Source organism: Colletotrichum costaricense (genome assembly GCF_030867565.1).
Source record: "Colletotrichum costaricense strain IMI 309622 chromosome Unknown Scaffold_23.1, whole genome shotgun sequence".
Classification (NCBI taxonomy): Eukaryota; Fungi; Ascomycota; class Sordariomycetes; order Glomerellales; family Glomerellaceae; genus Colletotrichum; species Colletotrichum costaricense.
In genome coordinates, this window is record NW_026848252.1 from 167,874 (window position 1) to 194,745 (window position 26,872).

Sequence of the window (26,872 nt, forward strand, 5' to 3'; positions counted from 1 at the left end):
ACCAACTCTCAAGAGGGCCCGAGATTGGCGAACCCGACCATGAACAGCCACTTTTACTCTTTCACTCTTTTCACCGCCAGTGTGCAAACGCTCATATGGTTGATAGCCATTCACCCATTGACAGATTGTCCAGCTGGACGTTCAATAGACGCCCAGCACCTGTCATATGGTGCTAGCGTCAGCGGCTTTTCTCCTGCAATTGTGTGGATGTCTGCCTCTTTCCTCTCATTCTCTTCTTTTCGTTGGCGCAAGTGGCCAGCGTACAATAAGTCGAGAGCGAGATTGCTGTGCTTCATTGCTCAACACGAACGGGGAAATTGAAAGAGGCGCCAGAGATCCAATGAAGCTTAACGGGGCCGGCGCACAACTCCAGCGGCTACCATTAAGCAATGGCGTCCTATCCGGTCGTGTTCTCGACCCTCAATAAGCGCTCACAACTCATCTCTCTCTCTCCTGACCATAGGCTCCCACAGGCTACAGCCATGCGAGAGACCACATACTGCAGTCCAGCAAATAAGGTGGCAACGGCGTTTTCCCTCATGTTCTGCCACTAATGTAGCGCTATGCAGATGGGATCTAACCCCGGCCTAGAGTCCCAGCGGAAAGGCCGGGGTGAAGAACAAGGGTTCGTTGGCCGGCCTGGTCTGTACGGGCCAATTCGCCCAGGTGCTCTTTTGGTGCCATCCAACCTCTCCACCAAACCCCTGGATTAGCGTTCATGGGGCTGGATGTTAGCAGGCGTTGTGTAATTTCCCACTCTGTGTGCCTCGTTCCATGTCGCTCACTCACTCTCACTTGCTGTTGCCGTTCATGGGCGCCGTTGGCGGAGTGCCTAGCGGAGGAAACGGGAGGGGACCTGACTGACTCTCTCTCACACACACACCTTGTTCTCACTCTCATTCTCACTCGCCCATTCATACCGGGGAGAGGGGCCGTTTGAGTAAAGGACTCGCACTTGTCCAACATGGCCTATTAATATGCTGCCGTCCTCCCCGTTTGCCTTCAAACCTCTTCTTGTTCCTCCCTCTTCAGCCAAACAAGCCTCATCAATCTCAAGCATCCGCTTTTGACTCAACTTTGACTTCGGTCGTCCATTCTTTACCAAAGCTCTCTGCTTAAAAACACTCGCTCTCTTAATCCAACCAAACCAACAACTTCGTTTTCACGAAAACCCAACCCCCAATAACTCTATTCAAAATGCGTTACGCTGCTGTCGCCCTTGCCGTCGCTGGTGCCGTCATGGCTACCGCTGACGAGCCCGCCTCCACCGTCTTCTCCACCAAGTACTTCACCATCACCTCCTGCGCTCCCGAGGTCACCAACTGCCCTGCCCGCAGCACCGTCGTCTCCTCCAGCGTCGTGGCCGTTCCCACCACCCCCGCCGTCTCCGTCACCGAGTCCGGCGTCAAGCCCACCGCCACCGCTCCCGTCGTCGTCGTTCCTCCCCCCTCCGGCGGCAACAGCACCGCTCCCCCCTCCGTCCCCGCGGTCCCCAAGCCCACCACCGAGAGCGGTGCTAAGCCCGTCCCCGTCACCACCGGCGGCGTTGCTCCCTCCGTCTCTGCCCCCGCCACCCTGGCCACCAGCGCCGCTGCCTCCGTCTGCGGTGGAAGCTCCGTCAAGACCATCTCTACCAGCGTCACCACCGTCATCCCCACCGTCATCTACGAGACCGTCCAGATCCCTTGCCCTACCCCCAGCAAGCCCTCTGCGACTATCCCTGGTGTCCCTACCGGTGGCAACGGAACGTGAGTACTTCCAATATCAAAGATGAAGACAAAAAAACCAAGATGCTAACTCTCCGAATCAGTGCTGTTCCCCCCACCAAGACTCCCGTCACTGCCGGTGCCGCTGGCCTGACCGGCTCCGCCATCCTGGCCGCCGTCGCCGGTGTTGCCGCCTTTGCCTTCGCATAAATTCCTTACTCTTCTGGACATCTCTTCTGAGGAAAAGCCAACCAAGGCTACGGCAGTTTACGATCAAATCTAACGGGTGTTCTTTTTGCTGGGGAGTCTTAAGAGGAAATGTAAAAAAGAGGCCCTTTCTTCTCTTTGTACATTGTATCTTAACGGAATGCAAAAACAATACCATTTGTACCTAATCTTCTAATTGTATTTGGGGGACGTATGGGATGAGCGCAGATGAAGTAACCTTGCGATTGAGACATCGAGCGCGAGGGACTTTGGTTTGGCTTATTCCCGACGACCTGGCTTTAACGACGAAGTGTTTGGGGAAAACATATCTTTACCAAGAGTGATTATTCGCGACGTGACATTCGCTGCTCAGAGCGGTTGGTGAGAGTGATATCGAAGAGTGGTTGAAGTGATGCTCCTCAAGTGAGGTGACATCCGCCTTACAGCGACCTTCCCCGGACTTTTTTAAAACGCCTCACAGTTGGGAAATGAGACGGCAACTATCCGCATTGATCATTAGCCTTCCCCATCTGCGGACGACTCCGACGGCACCGAAATCCATCAGCTCAGACCATTCTATGCGTACGGGAGTACATACACACCGAATCGAAATAACCATCAGCAGACAAAATAAGCAACCAATCGAAACGGAATCGAACGAACCACTGTCACTTCGGATGACTTTTTTTCGGCCAAGACTTGAGGACGTGGACGGGTCTATGCAAGGAACAAGGAGGATCGGCCCTGTCAAATGATCTTGTCCACGCACCCCTGGGCCCTCCTCTCACCTCTCACCATCTCAGTGTGTGTCTCTCTCGCACAGGCACAGGCACAGGCACAGGGGGTGCAAAAGAACAACGGCCCTTACGGTTTACCCCACAGGATCAACTTTGAGGGACTTTCGGGAGATTACGATTTGGACGAACGGGTGACCGCGATTGGTCGGACGGTACCCCGGTCGCAATTTGGACGAAACGCTCGGCTCCGCCCAATGGGATGAACGGCTTCCCCGACGACTTCTCTCCCACTCTTTCCTGCAGCCTGCACAATTGTTCGGGTTTCCTTTCGTTGTGCACATCATAGCAGAACCTGCAATCAAGGTTCACCGAGGGAACGGCGAAGATGAGAGGAGGGGAGGGAAGGGGATTACACCACATCCCATCCATGCGCTGGGGGAAGTTTCGCAAAAGAGTCAGCCTGGCGCGCGCCAGAAAAGGAAGGCGAATCGATGAGAAAGAGAGAGAGTCTGGGTGTTCTGGACCGTATCCCATGATTCCATTTGATCACCTCCCAAGGATGCGAGGCGCAGTTCCGCCTTGGATTTCGGAGGTTATTTTCTATCCTTCTTTTTTAGGTCATTTTTGAACATTGGAGAACCTGTGGGTTCGCCTTCCTCGTTCATGCAAAGCTGCAAATCTCCTTCCATTTCGGCCTTTCGTCATGCTGCGGGTATCCGTGCTTTATGATGTATTCGTACGGACACCTCTGCGGATCGCCGGATACATCGTTTCTGCAATGTTCCCGGGAGTCTGGGGAGATGAAATGAAGAGCTTTTTGGGTGAGCTGTGGGGGACCATTTCTCGGTCTCTTCCGAGAGGGGGGTCTTCGTTTCCATTGATCGACATTGTCGGCCTTTTGGTTGTCGTTGCTGTCGTGATGCTGGCTGGTTGTGGGATACTGTCGGTGTGTTGGGGCATTGGATGGTGTGTGTTTGGTCTTTTGCAGTCTTGTCGCTTCTACTTGATAGCTCACTGTCGTATCACGTTGCTAGGCCGTGATATGGTAAGAAATTTCGGTATGAGGGGCGTTTCTTTCTTCCTCGAGGTGAGACTTGTGACGATTAAGATGATGTCTACATCGTGGGTCGAGGGTCGCTCTTTCATTCGTTCGAACAACTCCATTCAATTTGTCCATAGTACTCCGAGTCTTCATTTCGAAACGCAAAGTTGATGGTTAGAAAGACAATTGTCTCTCCGTCATCTCTCCTCACAGTCCAAGGTGGCCTTCCAGTAGCTCTAATTCCTGCTCACCTGCATCAAAATCCTAGGTGTTGTCGCCTAAATAGATATCAAGATGATTGCTTGCAGGGAAGACGACCGACATTGGTTCCCGAAATGAATGGTAGTTCCCCTCTGAAGCCGTATCGAAAGAAATGCCCCCCCCCCCCCCCGGGGCAACTCTACTGTTACAATTGACGATGCGGAAATATTCATCCTTACCAGCGGATACTTTGTCTCCCGTGGGCAACCTCAGCGGCGTCTCACACGATGAGGCGATTTCGAAAGTGCGAAGTTCATATTCATGTTATTCCTCGATTCAGCGTGAAAGTCAACAACGCAACATACGTTGCACGATATCTCGGCATTACACATCATGGATCAATGATTAAGAAGTTCCCTCCCCTCTCAGCCTGGGCGGCAAACACGACACCGCTTTTCACCGTCCCCTCCTCTGCGAGCGCTAAAAATGGTCTGCCGGTGCCGCAATGCGGCGTACAGTTGCTATTCTCTTTTAATTCATTCGAATCCTAGACCACTGGCATCGGTGTCGATTCGTCGCCATTTTGGATCTCAAGCATTACCACGTGAAGAAGCCATCAGTCGCTGAACGATCCCTTAGGCTTACTAGCCCATCAAAGTCAATGCGAAGAGAGTGTCTTCCCGAAGAATGTCATGCAAAACGGTTTTGCCATGTGTTTCAGGGGAAGAGGGTTCTCCTTCCTGATTGCCGAGTTCTAATAGAAACAATTTTCCATTGCAAGCCTCTTTAATCAACTTCAAACCGTGGCATTTGACCATCCGAATCGTCAACCTCTGCGGCCTCTCGAAATTGGAAAAGGATCTTTGAAGTACATCTTGCTCTTAATCTTAGAAATGGTCGCTCTTTCTTGAAACAAGGAAACTTTGGCAGAATGGACATGTTTGATGTAGAATACCATTCACCCAGCAGGGCTGTGGTTTGGGCCAAACGACTCGCGACTCATGTCTGCCAAGTCCATTTACAGTGCTGGGCCTAAAGATAGCTTCAGCCTCAAAGGCTGTGAATGTGCATATTTGTCGCGTTGTGTGGCCATTGTATAGCATAAGTGCCGACTTATTCGCAGTAACGCTAATATCCCATTGTAAGTGAGCGACAATGCTCTTGTTTTGCAAACGCTTAGTTTCAAGTATACTCTGAAGCCGTATCGTTCAATTAGCGCCTGCTTATAATTATAATAATAATAATTATTATTCCCTTCCCATCCTCTGGTTCATCTCTCTCGGCTACGTCCGATGCTTGCGCCAAGGGTTCGTATCGAGCACGGCCGAGGTCGAGAGCTACTTAGGGTACTGCGTATAAGTGGGATCAAATGTCACACAGCCGCGGTCATTTTGCGGGCGAAAGTGCGGTGGGAAAGTTGGCATTCCTTGCTTTTCCACCTGAGCAAGATCGCGTCACTTACACCGCCGTCTCCTTAAGCCACTTGCTGTACTTCAACTTTCAAAAATAATTGAAGCCATTCACACAATCTGCGCCATAGCGATGAATTGCTACAGTGCCATTCGAATAGGGAATAGACGGTGGCGTCCAGGACAATGCCAGAGATGGGTGCTTAAACGACAGCCTCCGACCAAAAGTAGTTGTTTGTCGAGAACCTTACCGTTTCGGAGACGGCTCCACTTACGTTGGTCCGGGACGGCGGTTCGAACACGGGCCGAGAGGGGGTGCTCGATCGTCGGCAGGGTCCACTTTGCGGCCGTCAAGGTGCCCTGCCGCATTAAGCGGCCACAACCGGCATATTACAGCTGCCAGGCAATTGGTTTGGCTTTTTCATCATGTAAGGCATCGCAATCATGGAAAGAGCGAGGTGCTCTGCAGTCACAGTTCTTCAAGGCTCGACGAAGCCGTTGGCTGTTCTCTAACAGGCAAGGTTCCACCTCCATTTTTCTTTTTTGAAGTCGGGAGTTGGCTAGGATGAAATCCCAGGTAAACGCTACACTTTTGTTGGCTCTGATAGCGTGATTCGACCGTTCTTCGATCGAGCCTTGGCGTTCGGCGTCAAGCAGAACATCGGAGCTTACGTTGCCACGGCCCAATCCAACGCCGATGCCGACTCCGAGCGCTGGGGCCCGACGGACGGGGACAGATGGCTGAGCCGACAGCAAAAAGTGCAACAAGTCCAAAGATCATCCACTTCAGGTACTGGGTATCGTCAGCGACCGAAATTCAGCCAAGAGTCTTCAGCCCTGATACGTTAATCGTCGATGACACATCGACTCTTCAAGCCTCTTGACTTCATCAGCAAGGTAGAAATGCAGGCAAGGTAGTTTGCAAGCGCCCCAGCCCTACAGCCTCGAAATCATCCGACGTCCGTTATCAGAACCGCCAACCGGGAAAGCCACGCGCATCATCCCATCAGTTTTTCTCTTACCGAACACGTCGTCTCGACCCATCGTCATCGAATATAGGTAGATAAACCTGTCATCCCGCCTCACTGGAACGGACGTTAGCTTACCTTAGCCCGGGAAGGTCTCCACTCATTCCGCTCGCACTCGGCACGCACAGACCAAGCTTGTCCTACCTCCGACCGCCGATTTCTCCACTTATTTTCCTTCCTTCTTCCACTGAGCTGAGAGATTGGAGCTCAAGGCCGGCCCCACTCCCGCACTCGCTTAATTCCAGCTAAGCAAGCTAAGACAACCAAACAGCCAAACCCGCGATGATCGATTCCCAGCCAGGCGTGCCAGACAACCAGCCAAGCCTCTCTTCTTACCTCCGTCCGTCGTTCCCTCCCCTCGTTGCTGGGCGTGAAGCCTGATATGGAGTCACAGAGGGTAAGCATACCAAGGAACGGGGAACTGAGAACTGCCCTATGCCGTTTGCGCCAACCAACCAGGTTCTCTGGAATCAGCCTCCTGTTTGATTCTCCGTCCACATCAACCATCATCCTCCCTTGGCAGCCTACCTAGTCAAGCCACCCGCCCGATGCGAGATGTCTCTGCCCTCCCGTCGATGCGGATGCGAGAGAAAATCTCAGGTGCCGCCATTCCCATTCCCCCACGTCTACCTACGCCTCTTTTTCTTCCTTTTCCTCCACTTTAGCCTACATGAGCTTATTCTTGATCACTCCAAAGTCTAAGAGAATGCGAGAGATAACCTTGTGCCTGGTATCCGTTCACTAGTGAGTGGTGACGACTTATCCTGTTCGTTCGTTCGTTCACGGTTGGGGCTCCCGCTCAGCCCAGTAGCCCGGTCTAGCGAAGTAGAGCGAAATGAGAGAAACCCTTACTCCCTATCGAGAAATGTCTCTCTCCCTGCAGATAAAGCGTATATATCATCTACCCTCTTTCCCCGTGCTCGAAATGAAAGGTGCGATGTTTGCTTGTTGGTTCCCAAACTACCTCACCTTAGCCAGGCCCGAGCTCGAACAAATCCGACTGTTTAAGACATCCCCTTAACTCCTCTGGCACGTAAACACGACGAGACAAGATAAGGAGCTTGACAACCACCTCGACTTTTCCTCACACGCACCTCTTCTTCTCTATTTCTTCCGTCGCCTCCCTAGCAGAAGAAGTTCCAATCACCGAAAACGAAAAGAAACCTCACCATCAACAACAATGGCCGGCCCCCCGCCCCCTCTCCCGCCCTACATCGTAACCTTCGGGCCCAAGTCAAACTGCACCCTCGACATCTGCCCTCTCGAGTACAGCCTGTACAAGTACCGCCCCAACCTGGCCGTCAACATCCTCTTCCTCGCCCTCTTCGCCCTCGCCGGCGCCGTCCACGTCTTCCTCGGCATCAAGTGGCGCCAGTGGTGGTTCATGGCCTTCATGCTAGCCGGCTGCCTCAGCGAGATTGTCGGCTATGTGGGCCGCATCATCATGTACAAGAACCCGTTCGAGTTTATCGCCTTCATGCTCCAGATCGTCTTCATCACCAGCGGGCCTGTGTACTACACCGCCGCCATATATGTTACCATTTCAAAGGCGTAAGTTGTGTTTTTGTTATTCTCTGTTCTTGGGGCTCCCGTTCAGGTTTCGCTCTCATTGCTTTTTCTTTTCTGGACTTTCTTTTCCCTTTTCACTTCCCATCCCGTGAGGGCTTATTGACAGCTGTCTCGTCGTCGAAAACCCCTTACCTCCTCACACAGCACGTCGCAATCTAAGATCATGCACATCTGAGTACTCTCTCTCTCTCTCTCTCTCTCTCTCTCTCTCGGCCGAAAAGCAAAACATAGCAGGGGGCCCGTCCCGATATAGCATCACATTTCACTCAAACTCAGATGAAAACACAACCCAGAAACTGACTCGTCCTTGTCTCACAAACAGCATCGAATCCTTCGCCCCAGAGCTCTCCCGCATCCCCACAAAGTACATCTACTGGCTCTTCATCTCCTTTGACGTCTTCTGCCTCGTCCTCCAGGCCGCCGGCGGCGCCCTGAGCACCACCTCCTCGGGCAGCTCCGACGTGGGCGTCGACCTCGCCATGGCCGGCCTCGTCATCCAGGTCATCGTCCTCGTCGCCTTTTGTTCGCTGTTTGCCGATTACATGATCCGGTACACGCGGTCCGACGTCGCGCGGGCGCTGACGCGTCGCGAAAAGACGTTTTTCGGGTTCCTGGCGCTGGCGGTCGTGCTCATCCTCGCGCGGTGCGCGTACCGTGTCGACGAGCTGAGTGAAGGGTATTCAGATTCGGATAAGATTACGAATGAGGGGTTGTTCATTGGGTTGGAGGGAGTGTAAGTCGTTCTTTCCGTCTTCCCCTGCCATCGACGTTGGCATATGGTGGACTTTCCATGCTGACACGTCTTTGTTTTAGCCTCATCATTTGTGCAGTCTTTGCGTTATGCCTTGGACACCCTGGGCTTCTGTTTGGCAAGCCTAAGGCTTCGAACGGTGTGAGAAAGGAGTCGAGTGTAGAGAGCGGCACCGAGAGTGCCGCGGCGGAGGTGGAGCGCAAGTGATTTCAGATACCATTCTGCAGAGCGGGACTCGATTTAGCAGTGTATTTTCTCTTTGCGTTCTTCTTCCTTGTAAATGAGCGGACATCGAAGCGCAGCCCTGTTGCTCTCACCTTGGTTGGTTTTGAGTTTCCTACGGCATTAGAAGCGGTATCAGTATGACATGAACACATAGACACGGCGATAAACGACACTAAAGAACATTGAATCATATCCAATAAGACCAGCATATGAACCAGCCCTCTGCATTGAAAACGCCTTGTGCAGTAACGTAGTCGTCAGCAAGCTTACGAAACAGTACAATGTCAACGGCCAAGCGCCTTCTCCTAGTTCGTGTCGTCGGGCCGGTTTACTGTCCCTGTTCAAGAGCAGCTGGTTCTCGCTGCCCATCGCTGCGGTCTTTTACTTACCATAAAGCCGTATCGGATTCTTGCATCGGGGTCGCCTGTGTCACCGGCTGTGCGGTCTTCAGTACCAGAGCCGGCGTCGTTGAAGGCCCTACAGATGATGGCATCTTATTCCCATCAATCATGTTCAGGCAGGATAGGAGCCCCCGTCCTACAATTCCCTCGTGGCCTGCATATTCCAAGAGGATTAAAGGTCAGAAAGGAATTGCTAATGGGAATCGATAGTTGATAGTCTGGCCGGCCCTGGAAAGTCGATTTTCCGTAACTTTTCTGCGATACTCTCCAGCGTCAGAGCAAGACGTCGAGCTTGAAACGTCCGACCTAACCATCGGAATAATGGCTAATACGGAGGAGAGAAAAACATGGTTAAAGGACTATTTTTTCACATAGCCATTGTTTCGTAAAGATCCTGATAGAAAACAAACGCATGCAGCTGACGGAACATTCAATCGACCTTTTGCCGGGAGCGCGCGATTTCAGCTATGACTGCTGGATGAGCAACATCCAAGGAGTACTCGCTCTTCGGGCTCATCCTTTTATCTTGAGCGAACATTACCTGAGATCTATGTTGTAGGAAGTAAATATCCAGGGTCGAGTGTCTTGACTTCCTTGGGTCGGCGCTGTTACATCCCTGTCATTCCAGAAAGGGCACCAGGGTTCTTCTATCCGCAGCTGTTTTTTTTTTGTGTCGTCGAGTAGAACTCTTTACTATATCATGATTGCTACTCTCCCATTATCGACGAAGCTCAAATTTTCACAAGTAAGCTTTCAAATGCTCGCTAAACTAAGAGACCCCGCTGCACACATCTTGTCGGCGACGCTATTCACGGTAGCTATCCACGCTCTATAACGAAAAACCCGCTGCAAAGAAATAATATTAATGGCCGACTGAATATTTATCTATGACTTCATTGAGGCTCTGGTGCTCATGTTGAGCAACCGGATGTAACCGGCGAAAACCCCCCTTTTGGCCTACTATGCCTAAACCGGCTTTGGAAAGTTCTTTTCTCTCGTGTCGTTTGAGGGGCATCTCTAGCTCTATTGACACCTTACGATGCTCTTAATACTTCAGTAGGATCTTAGCGAGCCATAGGTGTTGAATTTGCATCAGTGGTAGACAAATCGTGCCTTAAAGCACGACGAATACCTGTTACTAATATTACTGCTTTCCACAACAAGAAAGAGATTAATCTAACCACACCCTCCGTCACATCTCCTAGCTTATTCTTTTATATATGTATGTTAGAGAGTGACTGCTTAAAAGCGAGATTAGTATGCTCTCAAGCTAAACCTTCTCTCACTCTCATACCCTCCTTTCGTATGTCACGCTACGTTCGACTACACTATCAATGGTACACAGATTAGGACTGACACCCGATTCGACACTTCTACCCATGTCCCTATTTTTTGGAAGATCCCAAAGCGACTGCCGTCTTATAGCCTGCCTGATACTGAGTTGCTAGTTCGCTGAGGAGCCCGGCACAGTCTGGGCCTTGAGAAGGATAAGTAGGATATCTCCACATCGAGTGCTCTACTTTGCACGGTCTCAACTACTTATGTACTCGTCAAACCAAGCTAGAAAACGTATTTTGTAACTGTCCCATCCTCCTCGTTCATCTTCAGTTGGCTGCCTCGAGCTATCTAGAGCCATAGTTCTGGCCATTTATATACGTACGCCTCACATGAGATATCGGACAAGCATCGAAACGGACAATCCAACCACAATACTCCGTGAAAAACGAGTCTTGACAGAGAAATATCGACAGGTCGTAGAAGCTGAGAGGAAAGTCTTCCGTCCCGAGCCCAGAATACAGACTATCCGCTGACAACGCTTCAAACACGTTCCTCTCCGTTGACCACAATCCCCCTTCGTGGAGCACTCGTCTCCAGAATATTCAAAGAAGACGGCAGGAGATTTCGGACAGGGATTTGATCGCCCTGCACTCCGTCTCTCGGGGTCTCCCCCGGAGCGGAATATGGAACAGGTGGCTTGCAAGCGGAGAACTCCACCCCGACGCCAGGGTAAACAGCCCTGGATCCGGATACCTAGTTGTTGCGAAGGATACCTCAAAACTTATTTCCAACAATAGTCTGACATCCCACTGACTTTATCGGCCAAGATTCTGGCGACGAATACCCGTGTCAACAAGATGGTGCCACTTGCTTGGATCCCACTGATACATACTTCCATGCTTCTGCCGTCCGGAAAGCGCGATGGCTCTCGATAAAATGGTACGATAGGGAATGGCCCATTCAATGTCGTGCGCGCACGTCTGAAACCGTCGCAAGCCGTCAGTAAGAGGTATCCCTAGACACATGCTTGTGCTATAGGCCCGTACTTCACTGGCTGGCCATGTTCACACGAAACCGCGCGCCCCCCCCCCCCCTCATATTCGTAGTATGGTCGGTCCCGTTCTTTAAAATGTCCCATGAACCTTTAGGAATCTGATGACTGAGCACACATGTTACCTGCGAGGTGAAGACGATGTAGTCGATTGCTATATTTGGCGCCCCGGCGACCTTCGTCTTGGTCCTTATCGTGAACAATGTAAAGGGGATATGGAAAGCACTACATCCAAAAAAAAACACAGCAGACAGCGCCACCGCCGCCATCTCAAAGCTCCATTACATGGGTAATTGTTCTTATAGAATACGCAACAGACGGGAACCGCGGAAAGATGACAGCTGGTAAGGATCTCGATTTCTGGGAACCCCCCAGTGTTCGACGCAATAGATATGTCGTGAGGACTTGGGTCTACTACACAAAGGATCACTCTCTACTGATTTAAACAGCGGAAGATGGCAGCCAAAGTTGCCGAGTTCTGCAAAACGCGAGATGATCCTACTTCTTTTATACCTGCAATCAGATGCCGACCTCCACTCACTCTCGGCCAAGCCAAGGATAAAAGACTACGCACTGTCTTCTGACCGACGGGACTACGTAAATGTGTCTTATTTCCATCAACAAGTGAAAAAGAGCGCCGGCGTGGTCGCGAAATCATTCCACGTTGTCCCGCACACAACAACACTATGCCTACATCAAGCAGTTCGAGATCTGGCAACGAGACACCGCTCACCAGAGCAACATGGGCCACCATGGCCTCACCACCCCAAGCGACACCGCCGTCCGCGGCATCCGAGCCGCAGAACCCCAGGGCAGCTTCCCTAGCTACCCGGAACATCTAAACTCTTCATACAACCAACATGCCCCTACGTACCTCGAGATACTACCCGCTCGCAAAACACAACAACAGTCGTCAACCGCTGGAACACCATCTATCCCATTGCCTTGAATCGCCTGTTCATCCTTGTGAACCTCACTACCAACCACCTCGTCGACCGCGCCGAGCCAAGCGCCGATCCCCGAGAAACTGGGACGACCCCACTCGAACCCCGTACCCGCGCCGAACGCGGACCCACCAAACCTCCAGCAAGCCCCGCTCCCCCTCACTTCCGCCTCCCCCGCACCGTCCCGCTCCGAGAACCAATCCACCACCCAACCCCGAACCGGCCGAAAGACAATTCATAACATCATCATCCCAGAAAGTCACATCCAACATCAACGAACCTCATCACAGCCAAATCCAAACCTTAGGTCACTTTTTTCATTAGGTATATCAATAGCGAATCAACGACGCAACTTCTTCGTTCATGCAGGCAAGAAAAAAAAATTGTTTTTGGCTTCGCCGGCATTTCAGCTCAAGCTCAAGCTCTAGCTTCCAACAAAGGCAATAATAGCGCCCACAACGCCGTTTCCTCGTGCTGTAGATTGTGCAGCTTCTTCCATGAAGCTAAGCTGACAACTCAGCTTGGGGTTGCAAAAAAAAAAAAAAAAAGTGTGACCATCCTTCCATCATGAGATGCGTACAAGTTTTGCCCAGGAATTACATCTCTCTGACAATAAATCAAGCTCTCCCTCTTCCATGCTCGAGAGGACCCGATCTGACAATGGGGATATATCCCAATCCCAACTTCATGCAGACATACCAAAGTATTCCCCTCCACTCCCCTCATCTCCCTGTTCTGAGCCATGATAATGGCGCGGTACTATCATCAACCCGTTTGCTGCGACGAAACATCATGCAAGAATAAAGAAAGAAAAAAAGTTCCGACGCGGGACGCGGTCGACGATGAGCCGAACCGAAACGATGCAATGCAAGTCTCCCCAACATAAAACGCCTTTTTTTCACGAGCCCCCAAAACCCAAGATATATCCATCCACCCCACCAACGGCGCGTCATGACGAAGTAGAAACGGAGGATGACGAACCCCTCGCCAAACTGAGCAGACTGCTCACGATACCACCCGAAACAGCACTCGTCGGCTCGTCTTCGTCGTTGCCAGCTTTGAGGTTATCCATATCGAGACGCGGCAGGACGCTGACCACGTTCCGAGATTCCTTCTCTTCCTGCACTTGTGGTGCCTGTGTCGTCGCCACTTCGGCCTCGGCGGACTCCTGCGATTGCGCGGGCTCGTCCGTCTCAGTCTCCTCGACAACCTCCTCCTCGGCGTCCTTCTCGGGAGGGCCATCACGGCTTGACGGCGGCTGCACCATGACCCTCGGCAGAGCCCTCTCCGCCGTCTGCGTCTGCGTTTGCATCTTCGTCTCCTGCGGTTGCTGCCCCGGTCGCGGCTTCACCTCCAGCTTGTCAAGCGGCACGCTCTCCTGCCCTGTCTGGAGCTTGTAATTCGCGAGTCCGAGTTTCAGTCGAAGGATTCGAGCTTTCTATAAACCATCAAAGTCAGCGATCTTGTTTTTCCAAATGTCGATCCAAGAGAATGATCCGGCATAACGAAGGATTAGAATTGGAATAAGAAAAGTCGTACCTGTCGCGCCTCCTCGCGGGTCAATAACCTCCTCGGCCTCGGCGGCGGCAGGGTCCTAGCCTGCTCTGCGTCTGGCTCGGTGAGGATGGTGGTGTTTTGGGACGTGTCCATGGCCGAGGTGTCGAACACGGCCGACGTGTCTGCGGGGGACGCGGAGCGGGTTCGCGGTGTCTCGTGCCGCGACCCTTTCTGCTGTTGTTCTGGCAGCAGTTCGTTCTCGCCCTGCACCACCTCGGGTTCTAGTTGTTGTTCGCTTTGCTGGTTCTGCTCTTCTGATTGTTCGCTCTGGGTCTGTCAATGGCACGCGTATCAGTACACCAATTCCCAATGTACGTTGTCAATTGACTTCTTTTTGGATTATCTTCTCACCTCCGTGGCATCGGGATCAACGTCCATCTCCATCTCCGTCTGTGCGGGCGCCGGCGCGGGAGTCGATGCGGCCGCGGATGCAGATGGAATAGCAGGAACTGGTGATGTAGCTTCAGGTGCCAGTGCAACTTCTCGCGCAGGTGCAGCTACAGCTACGGGTGCAGCGGTGGTGGTAGTAGTAGTAGTAGCATTAGAAGCAGCGGCAAGAGCAGAGGCGGGCTCCTGACATTGCTTCTTCTTGGGAACAAGTGCGTTCTCGTCAAAGATGTCGACGGCGGCGGCGGCAAAGGACCTCTTGAGATTGAGAGACTTGACGGGGCTGCCGCTGCTGTTGCTCTTACGCGGCGATTGGGGCGCCGCCCCCAGCTTGGAGTGTTTGTGCAGCTTCGTGGGCGACGATATCGCGTTCACGTTCGCGTCCAGGGGCGCGAGGGCGCGTCTCTTTGCTGGCGATGAGGGGTCCATGACTTTTTCTTTTTCTTTTTGGTGTTGCTGCTGTGTACGTGCAGCGTACTGTGTTTGTGTTGATGGATTGGTAAAGGCCGTGTGATGTGTATACCTGATGTTTCCTTTTTCCTCTTTCCTGCACCACCGTTGAAAGTTTGGAGGAAAGGGAGGGAAGAGAACGTAGTTGGGGGTCTGGATCCTCGGAGTGGTTGATTGGAGGTTAGGTGGGTAGGTCACGGAGTAGTTTGACGGGATGGGAGAGAGCGTGTTGGTGTGGAGGAGGGTTGGAAAGAGGCAGAGTAAAGCACCTTAGCTGAAAAGCCCCAAGGTAATACCCAGTAAAGGTACACGCGGAGAGAGAGAGGAAGAGGGATACGGAGTAGAGAGTGAGAGAGAGAGAAAGAGAGAGAGGAAAAGGAAGAGGGAAGTTGCTATTCCCACGTAAATCGCCAATTTACAAAAAAGCTCTCAAGCGAACTTCTCGGAGCGTGTTTCGTGGCGTGCCGTGGATGGAGCTGGGCGACGTGCAGTGCTGGGGGTGATGGGGATTCGGGGGGGGGGGGGGGGGGGGAGGGGGTAAAGGTGGAGTCTCAGTCTCCCCACACATAGCACAACTGATAAAAAGAACACTCACGGAGGGGTGGGGGGGGGGGTGGGTGGGGGGGGGGGAGGTGGGGGGGGGGGGGGGGGGGCCGGGGGGGGGGGGGGGGGGGGGGGGGGGGGGGGGGGGGGGGAAGAGGCACGCCCAAGAGAGCCCGTCCACGTCCAGTGTCAAGGTACTGTACCTCTGACCTCTGAGCCTAAACCCAACCCGACCTGGAACGAATGAAGAACGAACGGCTCCCGCCCGCGTGCAGCTGTAGCAACACAAGAATGCGGTACCTAACCCACTGAACGTAAGCCTCCGAGCCTCTGAGGTGCTTCCCTTCCCGCCCTCTGCCCGTGCGTTTTATTTTCTAAACAAAACAAACAACAGCAACAAAACTGTTTGTTGACGTTTGACATTTTTGACGTCTGATGTTCCGGTACTCAACGTTACAAAAACCTTGGTTCCCCTTTGAGAACTTTAGGGAGAAGAGATGAAATTTCTCACAACCAAGGGGGGGGGAAAGGGGAAAGGGAGCTGTCTAATGTGTGTTGGTCAGGTATTCCATGGACTACCTCAAGGTATGATAATGATCCAGCGTCACACACACAGACAAAGACGCGTAAAAGGGTGGTGCGGTGCACCTCTGACCGTTTGTCTGAGAAGGAATATGTAGGTAGAATGGTAGCGTCTCAGGGACCGCGTACCCGCGTTTAGTAGCGCACTTTTCCGGCTTCTTCACCGCATGAACATCACTATAAAATAGAAAGCAAACCTGGCAAAAAGAAAAAAAGAAACAAGAAAGAGAGTACAGTGGGGTGTCAAAGGTTCGTGTGCAGCGCACAGTATCCCGCAAAAGTACTACTTTTCAATAGCGAATAAAAATTTAAATATAATAAGGAAAAGGAATTAAAAATTACTATATAACTAATTAGCTATTATATTGGTATATATCTAAGTTGTACCATATTTTTTCTTAATTATAAAAGCGTTAAATAAATCTTTTTAAAAATAGGTTTTAAGAGATTTGTATTATAGTGGATTATAGGGCCTTTTAAGTGCGAATAGTACTGTACTTCTTAGTAAATTCTTTTTTATTCTATATTCTACTTTTATATTATAGTATAAAGTACTAATATAACGTATTTTAAAATATATAAAAATTAGTTTTATATACTTTCTATACTAAAATATATTATTAAAATTTTAAATCATATTATTTATACCTAAGTTAGAAAGATATTTATAGTAGTAAAGAGACGTAGTTAGTGGGCTATAGGTGACGCACTGGGAGGGTGTACACGAACTTTTGACACCCTACTGTAAAGAGAACCGCCCCAAAATCGCGGCCCGCTTCATCGCCCCCCTGTTTGGTGGCTGGCATACTCAGTCGCGTACCCCTGCTGCGTCAAAAAAAAGTCCAAAACCCGCCCGCGGCACGTCACTGCTTTCGTCGGGTCCCGTCACCTACCTACCTACCTTACCTTACCTTAACACGCTGCACCGCTGAGAGTTTCCAAAAGTCAGGGAACCTTACAGTGCATTATAGCGCTCTTCAGGGGCGCTGGGGAAGGGGGGAGGGGGCGAGAACCTACAACTACCAACCATGTTCCAGACCGCGGCTTACATAAGTACACCACCCACCACCTGCAGTGCAGAAGAAGAGTAGTCCCCAGAGGCGCGTTGCAACTTTTCCAGGTTGGCAAGGGTCCGCCTAGCCACCCGGTCGATCGCATCTGGCATAGCGCTAACGAGACATGGAAATGCAGGTACCGGGGGACACGCACCCACGCACCGTTCAAGGGTCCACGCCGCTGGGATCGACCTGACACCTCTTTCCCGCCCCAAAGAACCGACCCAAGGTACCTACGGATACCCTTCCCGTCAACTGTTAGTGAATTTGGGGTAATATCAACCACCACGCGTCGTTTGGCCTTGACATTGGCGCTTGACTGGCATGGGCGAGTCCTCCCTCCTCCCTCTTCTCATTCTCCACCTGTTTTCGACTCAAACGTGCTTGTTTGTAGCTTCAGCCTCTCAGGACACTCTCGGACATGGCAACATCTCACAATCACAGTCTCACGAGACGCTCGTTTGTAAACTCGGGTATCATTCCTCTCGCCCTTGCGAGAGTTGCGTTGACGCTTTCGTCCTCGCCAAGGAAACTAACTAAAACAATTCGGCCTCCCCTCCTCCGATACATACAACATGTAGAAGTAGCTGTCTCTCCAAATGAAATAATCTTCAAAAGACAGCAAAGAAAAGAGAAGTGAAATGTAATCATCTTCGTCGCATCCTCAAACCACCCAGGCAAACAACTTTCTCCGTATACCATCAAGAAAAAACCACAAACGCTCGAAAAGAGACCAGCCCAGAGCCTGCACACTGAGCCAGTCTGCAACTCTGCCGGAGGAACGCCGAACCCTTTGCTTTTCCCAATGCTAACCTTGCCCACCCATCCAATGAACCGGCTGGTCGTCATTCGTGGAACTCTCTCCCGGGGGTATCCAGCATCCGCTTCCCATCGTATTTGTCGGTCACTTTTTTTTTTAATTTTTTTTAATCCTCTTTCAGCTTCCTCCTTGTCACTTTGCTCCTCGTCTGTATTCTTCACATCGACGACGAGACATCGAGTGAGTATAGGCTGTTGTCGAACTGGAACGGCTTGTTGAAGTCATTCGTCACTTCATCCCAGTTAGGGAACTGCTCCATCGGCGCCATCGCCTCCTCTAGCATCAGCCCCTCAAATTCGGCCCCGCCGTCAAGTCCGTCCATGTTGATGTTGTTCATATCAAGAAGCACGTCCATGTCGACTGGTTGCCAGTTGAGGTCTATGTCCAGGTGGACACCCTCTGAAATATCGCTGTTGGGCTCCGATGATCCACTGTCCTTGCTCGACTCGGGTGTATCGTTCGGTGTCTGTGACCGGTACACGGCCATGTCACTGATGACGCCGTTGGCGCCGAGCTCGAACTTGCCGAGGTTGTTGAACAGGCTCTGTGGGTTGACCGTCGTTGCCCACGCGTCCATCGTCGGAGCCGGTGCCGCCGCCATCTCGGGCTGCTTGTGCTCCATCTTGGGAGTGTTGTCCGTCTTGCCAACCGCAAGCTTGTTGTCCTGTGCCTTCCCTCCCACCTTGCTGCCCGTACGCTGCATCGACGCATCTCGAGACATTGGCGTTGCACCCGGATTGCTGGCTGGTGTTTGGCCTTGTTTGGATGCGTTCTGGCCCATTGGCTGTGCAGTGACTGGCACCTGACCGTTGGCATCCAATCCCAAAGAGAGAGCCAAGTTTTCTTGCATGAACTTCATGGGATCCTCCAGAGGCTTGACATGCTCTTCTTGAATATGCGTCTGTCGCGCCTGCTCTGAAGGGAACCCCGTTGTTGCCATCTCGCAGTCTGCCTCGGGGCACAAGAACATGGGTTTTGGCGGCGCCTTGGGTTCGGGCATGGCCTGCCTCTTGAGTTCCGGGGAACCAGACTTGCTGATCTGGGGCGACGGGGTTGTCTGGCTCGGCTGCTGGGGCGGCGTCGGTTGCGCCCCAGTCTTGGCCTTCTTTCGCGGGTTGGGCAATTTCAGGTTGTCCCTGTTCACCTTTGGCCTGTCCATGTAAGTAGGATCGCCATGCGGAGAGGTTGCGTTGAACGGGAATGGAGGCTGGCTCGTCGTTGGTGCAGCTGGGGGGGCCCCGCTCTTGCTGTTGGACCGCTGGTGCATATTGTTCAAAGCCTTGGTCTGCTTCTCCAAGTTGGCCGCACTCAATGGCGTCACCTGCCCGCTTTGAGCAGGAGTAGCACCGGCCTGGTTCGGCGCTGCGGGTTGGCCTTGCTGTGGTGGCACGGCACCGGCTTTCTTGCCGAGGGAGGCACAGTCGCGCGCCATGCTCTCGAGGAGTCGACGAACCTCGTCGATCTCGGCGGGCCTGACACTGAAGACTGGCTTCGGGTTCATCATGTGTTCACCGTCGGTGAACTGTCTGATCATACGGAGTCGCTAGATCATGTTAGTAAATTGTCAACGTCCAGTAACGCGCATGATTGTCCACTTACAGCTCGGAAATAGCTCTTGGCGCGCTGATCATCACGAGTTGCGGCATACCAGCGTCCCAGGGCCTTTCCAATCTTGCCCATGTCGACCACGATCTTCATGAGCTTGGTGCAAGTCTCTGTACGCTGCTCTGGTGACATGGGGATATCAGGCATATGCTCCGTCATCATCAACCTCTGCTCTTCTTGACCGATGCGCCTGAGCTTGTCAAAGTCGTTCTCCGTAGGTGCAATGCCCGAGCTTGCAGCTTGCATGGCCTGTTGACGACTCTTCATTGCCTCGTACTTGGCCCTCTGCTCGGGATTCATGGCCGCAATTTGCTCTGGGGTAAAGTTCGGGAACGGGCGCATCTGGCCTGGTTGGGCAGTCGGCCTCTGAGGCTGCTGAGATGCCTGAGGGACGTCGGCAGGCTCGTCAGTGCTAGGTCGCTTGAGGTTCTTCTGCTGCGTCGCAGGCGAGGGATTCGGAGGCTGTGCTTGGTTGCTCGAGGCCGGACGGTTGTTGTTGTTGTTGGTGTTGTTCTGTGGTGCCGCGGCGTTGGCAACAGCCTTCTGATCAGGAGTAGCGCTCTGCTGCTTCGGCGGTGCCGGTGGCGCTTGCGCGGGCGTCGGGGTGATATTTGCGGGTATACCGGGCTGTGGCATTTGAGGTGGTTGAGGTGCAGACACTGGGATGGTTGGTCCTCCCGGCGCCGGTAGCCCTTGTGATTGAGCCTGGCGCATGGCCATCTCTTTTTGCATCGCGGCAGCCATCTGCCGTTGCTTAATCTGGATGATGAACTGTCTCAGTTGATCGTCGGTAAGGCTAGCAATCTTGGGGTTCGCCTTGCGAGCGTTCATGATATCAGTTGGCGTCACCTGAATCATGTGAGCTGGAATACTCGGCATGCCAGGCGGCATGCCTGGTTGGTTGGGTGCCTGCGGATTCTGTACGCCGTTGCCGGGCTGCATCCCATTCTGTTGTGGCTGCGCTGGTCCTTGAGGTTGAGCTTGTTGAGGCGGCTGTGCGATTTGCTGTAGTTGAGCCTGTGGCGGGACCTGCTGAGGCGGCTGAGATTGTGGCGGTTGCGGTTGCTGCGTTTGTTGCTGCTGCGCTGCCGCCGCTGCTGCCTGCTGCTGATTGCGTTTCTCCATCTGCCTCTGCATGTAGGTCGCGAACTGCGATCTCTGAATTCTCTCGAGATGTTGTTGCAACTGTGGCTGTACGGGGTTTTGTGCAAGCCATTGTCGTAGGTCCTTCCACTTGCGTACCTCAGGAGGAGCGCGAAGCTGGTTTCCTACTTGCTGGAGGACTGGTGGCGGTAGCTCCATGCTGTCCATCATGACTTGGTGAGCCGGTGCTACAGGTGTTTGCTGGTTCCTCAATCGGTTCAACATCTGCTGTTGCTGGGCAATGAGTTGCTGCTGGTTGTTAGGAGCAGGAGCACCTGGTTGCGCTTGCTGAGGCATCATGCCGTTGTTCATGAACTGATTGCCATTGACAACGTTGAATTGTCCAAGTTGCCCTGGTCGACCCTGCATCTGGCCTGGGTTGCCCATAGCATTCATTTGCATCTTGCGCTGTTGCTCCTGCCACTTCTGCATGACTTCGTTCAGCTTGTCTGGTGGCAGACCGTGGACAGCCTGCCTTTGCTCGGGATTCATGCTTGCCATCATGCTGTGGAAAAGCGGGGTGTTGGTCATGTTCATGTTGCCCGCTGCGCCCATCGGCCGTTGGTTGCCCTGGTTGAAACGGGGGTCGAGAGTGCCAGCAAAGGGACCATTTGCCTGTTGCCCATTCTGGCCTTCCATGGGATTCATGGCACTCGGAGGACGGCGCATGGGGGTGTTCAGGGTGTTCATACCCGGGCTCTGGGATGGCGGTGCGCCACCGAGACCGTTCGGCTGCCCCTGTAATTGTCTGGCTTGCTGTTGAGCACGCATCTGTGCCGCGTGTTGCGACTGCTGTTGCTCAATTTTGAGTTGTTGCGCCTGCTGCATACTCAACTGTTGCTGAGCCTGGTTTGGTCGCGGTGTTTGATTCTGTCCAGGTTGATTAGGCATTCCCTGACCTTGACCCCCAGCGATGGGTTGCGGCGTGGCGTTGCGCGCTGGGCCGTTGCTCGCAGGTACGACCATCTGGCCTTGCTCCTGGGCTAGTATGCCCGCCTTTTGTTGGTTCATGATGCTCTCCATGGTGAACTGGCCAAAGTCCCCATTGCCAGACTGCATATTTGCCGCGTTCATCATCGCCGGGTTGATTTGTCCTCTGCCGGCTTGCATCATGGCTTGGGCTTGAGCAGGGTTCATGTTGGGCGGCATGCCGCCCTGTTGCTGTCGCTGCCTGGCCAGAGCGGCGTTTTTTGACAGGCCTTGGAAGGCCTGGTGCTGGAACCAGATCAAGACCGGATCCTTGCCTTGAGCGGTGTACTCCTGTGCCCTCTGTGCAAACCGGGTCTGCACAATATTGCGGTAGTGATTCTTCTGGGGATCGGGGCAGGCGGATGCCATTTTTTGGGCGAGTTCCATCACCTTTTGCTGATCGTGCGGTGTGAGGTTTGAGGCGTCGGTGGGAATGCCGTTTTGTGGTCGTCCTTGTCCACCGGGCATCTGGAACATCTGCTGGTTGGGCCCTATCGGTTGGCCACCTTGGTTTCCCATGTTCACACCCATCTGGCCCTGTTGAGGAATCTGCGACGCCTGCATCTGGTGCTGGAGATGCTGGAAGCCCTGCTGTTGGTTCTGGCCCATTCCTCGCCCCATCTGGTTCTGCATAGCCGCGTTTTGGTTCATCATGAGCTGTTGTTGAGCCTGTGCCGCAGCTTGGGCTTGGAGATTGCTGGTCATGGTCTGCTCGTTCGCCTGTCGTCGTCGGAAGAACTCGTTCGTCTTGTTGCTCATTTGGGCCTCGTATTGAGCCTACATCATCATGTTAGTGTTTCCCTAGTGGTGGAGAGACATCATGGCGAAACTTCTTCGCTCAAATTCTTACCTTATCTTGACACTTGTTGAAGGCATCGCGCTCGAAGTTTACGCCAACTTCTGCCGCCTTCATGAAATCTATGCTGGGCACGGCAAGGCCAATGTTTGTGATCCTGGAGAAAAACGTCGTGTCAGTCACGGCGCGACACAGGGCAAGTCAGAGGGTGAAAGTCGAACTCAACGTACAAGTTATGGCACTTGATCATGCGCTCCTGGATAGCCACGCCAGCTTGCCAGCCTGTGTGAGGCTGTTGCTGGGCGAGCATGGTCTGGTAAAGAAACTGGTTCAACTGAACCTGGGAGGGTCGGGGACGCGGCGGTTGCTGTTGCATCATTCCCGCCGCTCCCGCCATGTGTTGCATGTTCGCGGCCATGGCCGCTTTCCACGGGTTTTACACAAGTCTTCTACGGCAATTCGAGAACCGATCGTTTCGGTCGGCAATGGACCAGGGACCTTCGATCGACTGCTGTGATGAGGTCTGCGGTCCAGTGGTCGGAATGGTGGGAGAGAATTTTGATCGAGTTGAAAGGTCCAAAGCTTAGAAGTGTTGCTGGTCTGGTTTTGTTCTTAACAATGAGGCACGGAGCCGTTGACTGCCTGCAGGGTGCCTAACGACTTGCGACAGGCATGAAGGAGCTAGTCGGGTGCGGTAAGCGACGGGAAAGCCGGTGTTGCGCTCGTATAAGTTGTTGTGATGCCACGCAAAAATCCTGTTCGTCGTCGGTGGGCGTCCTGGAGTAGTGAGGAGGATGACGAGGCAAGTGTGGGTGGTAGTTCGGCGGTCTCGTCTCGTGTTTTTCGTTCACGCAGATTACGTGGAGTCGTCAAGGGACCCGAGCGCCTGGTTCAGCAACGACTTTGGATGTTGCGCCAGTCGCTGTGGCATGAGTTTGAGAAAGGAAGATGCAGACGACTCGACTGGAGAGAGGAGTGAAGAGCAAATGACCCGCGACGAGAGGTGGCTGTCGGTGGTGGGTTGTTGTGGTTTCGGTTGTGTCCGTCCAGGAGCGGCGGAAATTCCAGAGAGTGGAGGGTGGGCGTGGACAGCCGCAGGTCGAGACAAAGCGAGCCGGGGGTGGTCTGCGAAAACAGGACGGTACTGTGCGTAGCAAATTATGCAATACAAGCTTGTCGTCTCTGCAGGCGTCGCCAAATTCTGGATTGGTGAACAGCGGCGACGAGTACGACGAGAAGCTCACGAAGAAAAGAGGAAAAATCGACAACAACGACGGAGCGGCCGTGTGGAGTGTGTTGTAGGAAGAGAAAAAGAGGTGGAAGAGATGGCTGCTGCGAGAGATAGAGAGAGAGAGAGAGAGAAGAGGTGTGTGCGTGCGTGCGTGGTGCGTGTGGTGAGTGCAGTGAGCAATGGGTTACGGCAGAGGACGGGATCGTTGGGCGTGGTGGAGCCTCCTGGAGATGGGCTTTGCTCGCTCAGTGCCAGTTGATTTAGGTTCTGGTGGGCTCAGGATTGGCGCCCTTTTAAGCGTGGAGCCTATTTTTGCCTGTGGTCGACGGTCGACTAGGGTGGCTGAAACGACAACTGGACGAGGAGATGGAGGTGGGAAGCTGTCGTCGTAATCGCCCTATATCGCGAATAGACGCTCGTTCACCTTTTTCTGGAGTGAATCAGATGAGCAAGGTGAGAAAAGAGAAGAAGAGGAGGGGATTCCAACCATTCTCCCAAAGAAGAGGGGTGACCAGGCGACTGACTGCTGAGAAGGAGGGCCCGGAGGAAGAGGAGGAGAGGTGGTGACAGAATACCTAGTCGTGTGTAGAGAAAGAAAGGGAGGGAGGGAGGACGTATCCGTAGCAAGGTGGACGAGGATGAGGTCGGAGGTCGGAGCAGGTAAGTAGGTGTATTCGTACGAATAGAATGGTAGTAGGTAAGGTAGGGCGAAGAGAGAGAGGAAGAGGGCGCTCGCAGTGAAGAAGCAGGTCTGGTGGTGGTGGTGGTGGTGGTGGTGGATGTGAGTGAGACTGTGAGAGTGACTGGAGACGAGGTGCCTGGCACCATGAGCGTGAGTACGTGGGTGGTGGTGGGAGACCAGACAGAGAGAAGAGAGGATGGGCTTGGATGGGGCCTGCAGGGCGGCGAGATGCGCAGGTGGAGAGGGGAGGGCGTGCGACGATGAGTGGACGACAGCGCGGATTGGTGAGAGATGATTGGACGAGAGCCTGTGAAGGAGGGGGTGTGGTGCTAATCTGGAAGTGGGGGGTGGGAGGTAGCTGTGGGAAAGAGCAGGGCAGCGCAGCAGGAGCAACAAGAGGCAAGCCGCAACAGCCAGGTACCGGTGAGCTTAGGAAGGTGCACGAGGTACCTTGCCTCACTTCACGTGCAAGGGTCGTCACCACCTTAGGTACCTGAAGTTGGCGAGGGAGAGACGGGAGTTTCTGCTGGACGTAATTCTGTTGTTCTCTTCCCATTTTTCAATTGATAAAAGTAGGCCAGATGTTGATTCCGTATAAGTCTCTATCCGTATCTGTGCTTTGAATACTTGAACAAGGTTGCGGCCGTTCGTCCCGGCAAGAGAGAGAATGGTCTTGGTCATGAGGGCCGGGCATTCGGTGTAAGTTGAACTTGAGGTGAGGGCCGGGTGGGCAGCGAGCCCGTACCCTTGGGCAGTAAGGTAGGAAAGGTACCTTGGGACGAAAAGGTACACACTTCACACTTCGCACCAGGGCAAGCGCTGCACAGCAATACCGGCATGCAAAAGACAGGGCAGCCGCCGCAGCCCATCCTTTTTTTTTTTTGCGGTCCTTCACAACCTGCCAACCAGTGCGCGCCTGCTCGCCAACACCGACTGCATTGGCATCAGGATATGGACTGGACTGTGAGGTGCAATGGAGACTGGCATTGGAAGACTGGGGAGGGGGGATAAACATGGACGAGGAAAGACGGGCAAGGTACGGAGTACCTTTCTACATAGTATGTACTGCGTAGGTATCCATCCGTATAGAGGTAGGGGGGAAGGAAGGAAGGAAGGGAAGGGAAGGGAAGCCAGGCGGGCTAAAGTGGGCACCTGGCGAAAATGGGGGACCCTCTTCCTTCCTTCCTTTCCTTTTCTTTCCTTTGCGCAGTTGGTGATTTTTTATTTCATTATTCTACCTATCCAATGCTTTATTTCATTTCTCATGTGGTTCCTGGCTTCCCGCCCTCGGGCCTTAGGAAAGACTACCTTAGTCTGTACCTCATCTATCTCACATATTCGCAGAATCTAATACTCTTTTGCACTCTGGCACTCTGAGAGGGGAAAACCAGACCAGACAGGCAGGGCAGGGACTGGGACGTGGATTGTGAGAGGGGAGGGGGGCTGATGTGGTATTAGTGACAGGGGGGTGCGGTCAAGATACCTTGGACACACGACGCACATTCTCCGTCTGCCTCCATCTCTCACTCCCCGTTGCCCATACTGTGTAATGCCACCAGCAAGCAGCCCTCTCTGCCACTCTATCCGTACCATTTCTTACTCATTCTCCGAGTTCCTATTGCACATCGTCTGAACCTGGTTTGAAGCCCTATATTCTCGCAGCGACATCTCCAGTGGTTGAGACTGATGCGAAAAAAAAAAAAAAAAGAGACCCAGCATTTGTCAACATGTACCAGTCTATCAGCGCAGCGGTGTAGGAAGCGGTCAACAATGGTCCGCGATACTCTTGACTGTATGTGTATCATGGGTGCTAACACGACACAACCTGGTAGCCAACTCTAGACTCTGTGTGTACTTCGTACCTCGAGCCCAGGCCGTCCGGGTAAGCCTTTGACATCCAGCCAGAACCGATATCTACCATGTACACCTAAACACCTTATTGCGTACACAAACTGCCCAAGGTATGTCTCCGTACCACATACGCCTATCCAAGGCGCATCAGAATAACGCTCCGGGAACGAACGACGTTGACGAACGACATGGTGCGAGTGTGGTGGTGTCCTCGCCTCATCTGCTTCATCTAACCTTTGGAGAGCTTCTTTCACTCCATGCCAACCGACGACGGTACAAAGAACAGACAGACCGAAGGGGTCAGTGCCGGGGGCCAGGGTCAGAGCCAACCTCGATACCGGACCCCGTATGTCTGATGTACCCTGCCTTGGCCTTGCCTTGGCCGTCTTCTTCTTCTGTCTGCCCCCCTCCGAGGCCATTCCAAAAGGTTTCCAGCTTCGGGGGCGGTCATGATTACTCACGAAAAAACGGATAGAGTACCGAGTACGGAGTACTGCTGTTCATCTCCCTCCAGATGCTAAGCCTGGATGAGCCACGTACCGGATATCCACCATCAATTCACCAGCCTGTTATGCCACATTGCGATGCGACGATCACCATGAAGCTCTCTCCAGCAGATCGTGGAGGAGCAAATCCCATGGCCATGGCCATC

General features: G+C 53.0%; 7 protein-coding genes across 7 annotated transcripts; 5 read left to right on the plus strand and 2 right to left on the minus strand.

The window, feature by feature from the left end:
• Positions 1-1,197: 1,197 nt before the first annotated feature.
• On the plus strand, positions 1,198-1,916 carry CCOS01_15198 (GPI anchored serine-rich protein; the record flags this gene model as incomplete). Its single annotated transcript, XM_060463340.1, has 2 exons — positions 1,198-1,748; positions 1,811-1,916. 2 exons carry the CDS (start codon positions 1,198-1,200, stop codon positions 1,914-1,916), a joined length of 657 nt encoding a protein of 218 aa, XP_060305943.1.
• Positions 1,917-3,569: 1,653 nt separating this feature from the next.
• CCOS01_15199 (uncharacterized protein) lies at positions 3,570-3,863 on the plus strand (the record flags this gene model as incomplete). Its single annotated transcript, XM_060463341.1, has 1 exon — positions 3,570-3,863. One exon carries the CDS (start codon positions 3,570-3,572, stop codon positions 3,861-3,863), a length of 294 nt encoding a protein of 97 aa, XP_060305944.1.
• A 3,647-nt stretch (positions 3,864-7,510) lies between these two features.
• On the plus strand, positions 7,511-8,857 carry CCOS01_15200 (RTA1 like protein; the record flags this gene model as incomplete). The annotated part of the gene is made up of 3 exons (XM_060463342.1): positions 7,511-7,881; positions 8,222-8,632; positions 8,713-8,857. The coding sequence occupies 3 exons, from the start codon at positions 7,511-7,513 to the stop codon at positions 8,855-8,857; spliced, it is 927 nt and encodes a 308-aa protein (XP_060305945.1).
• A 3,490-nt stretch (positions 8,858-12,347) lies between these two features.
• Positions 12,348-12,554, plus strand: CCOS01_15201 (uncharacterized protein; the record flags this gene model as incomplete). The annotated part of the gene is made up of 1 exon (XM_060463343.1): positions 12,348-12,554. One exon carries the CDS (start codon positions 12,348-12,350, stop codon positions 12,552-12,554), a length of 207 nt encoding a protein of 68 aa, XP_060305946.1.
• A 944-nt stretch (positions 12,555-13,498) lies between these two features.
• On the minus strand, positions 13,499-14,922 carry CCOS01_15202 (uncharacterized protein; the record flags this gene model as incomplete). The annotated part of the gene is made up of 3 exons (XM_060463344.1): positions 13,499-13,987; positions 14,089-14,379; positions 14,458-14,922. The coding sequence occupies 3 exons, from the start codon at positions 14,920-14,922 to the stop codon at positions 13,499-13,501; spliced, it is 1,245 nt and encodes a 414-aa protein (XP_060305947.1).
• Positions 14,923-18,100: 3,178 nt separating this feature from the next.
• CCOS01_15203 (uncharacterized protein) lies at positions 18,101-22,874 on the minus strand (the record flags this gene model as incomplete). The annotated part of the gene is made up of 4 exons (XM_060463345.1): positions 18,101-19,486; positions 19,543-22,437; positions 22,511-22,613; positions 22,687-22,874. 4 exons carry the CDS (start codon positions 22,872-22,874, stop codon positions 18,101-18,103), a joined length of 4,572 nt encoding a protein of 1,523 aa, XP_060305948.1.
• A 254-nt stretch (positions 22,875-23,128) lies between these two features.
• On the plus strand, positions 23,129-23,758 carry CCOS01_15204 (uncharacterized protein; the record flags this gene model as incomplete). The annotated part of the gene is made up of 3 exons (XM_060463346.1): positions 23,129-23,150; positions 23,312-23,472; positions 23,645-23,758. The coding sequence occupies 3 exons, from the start codon at positions 23,129-23,131 to the stop codon at positions 23,756-23,758; spliced, it is 297 nt and encodes a 98-aa protein (XP_060305949.1).
• Between the last annotated feature and the right edge of the window lie 3,114 nt (positions 23,759-26,872).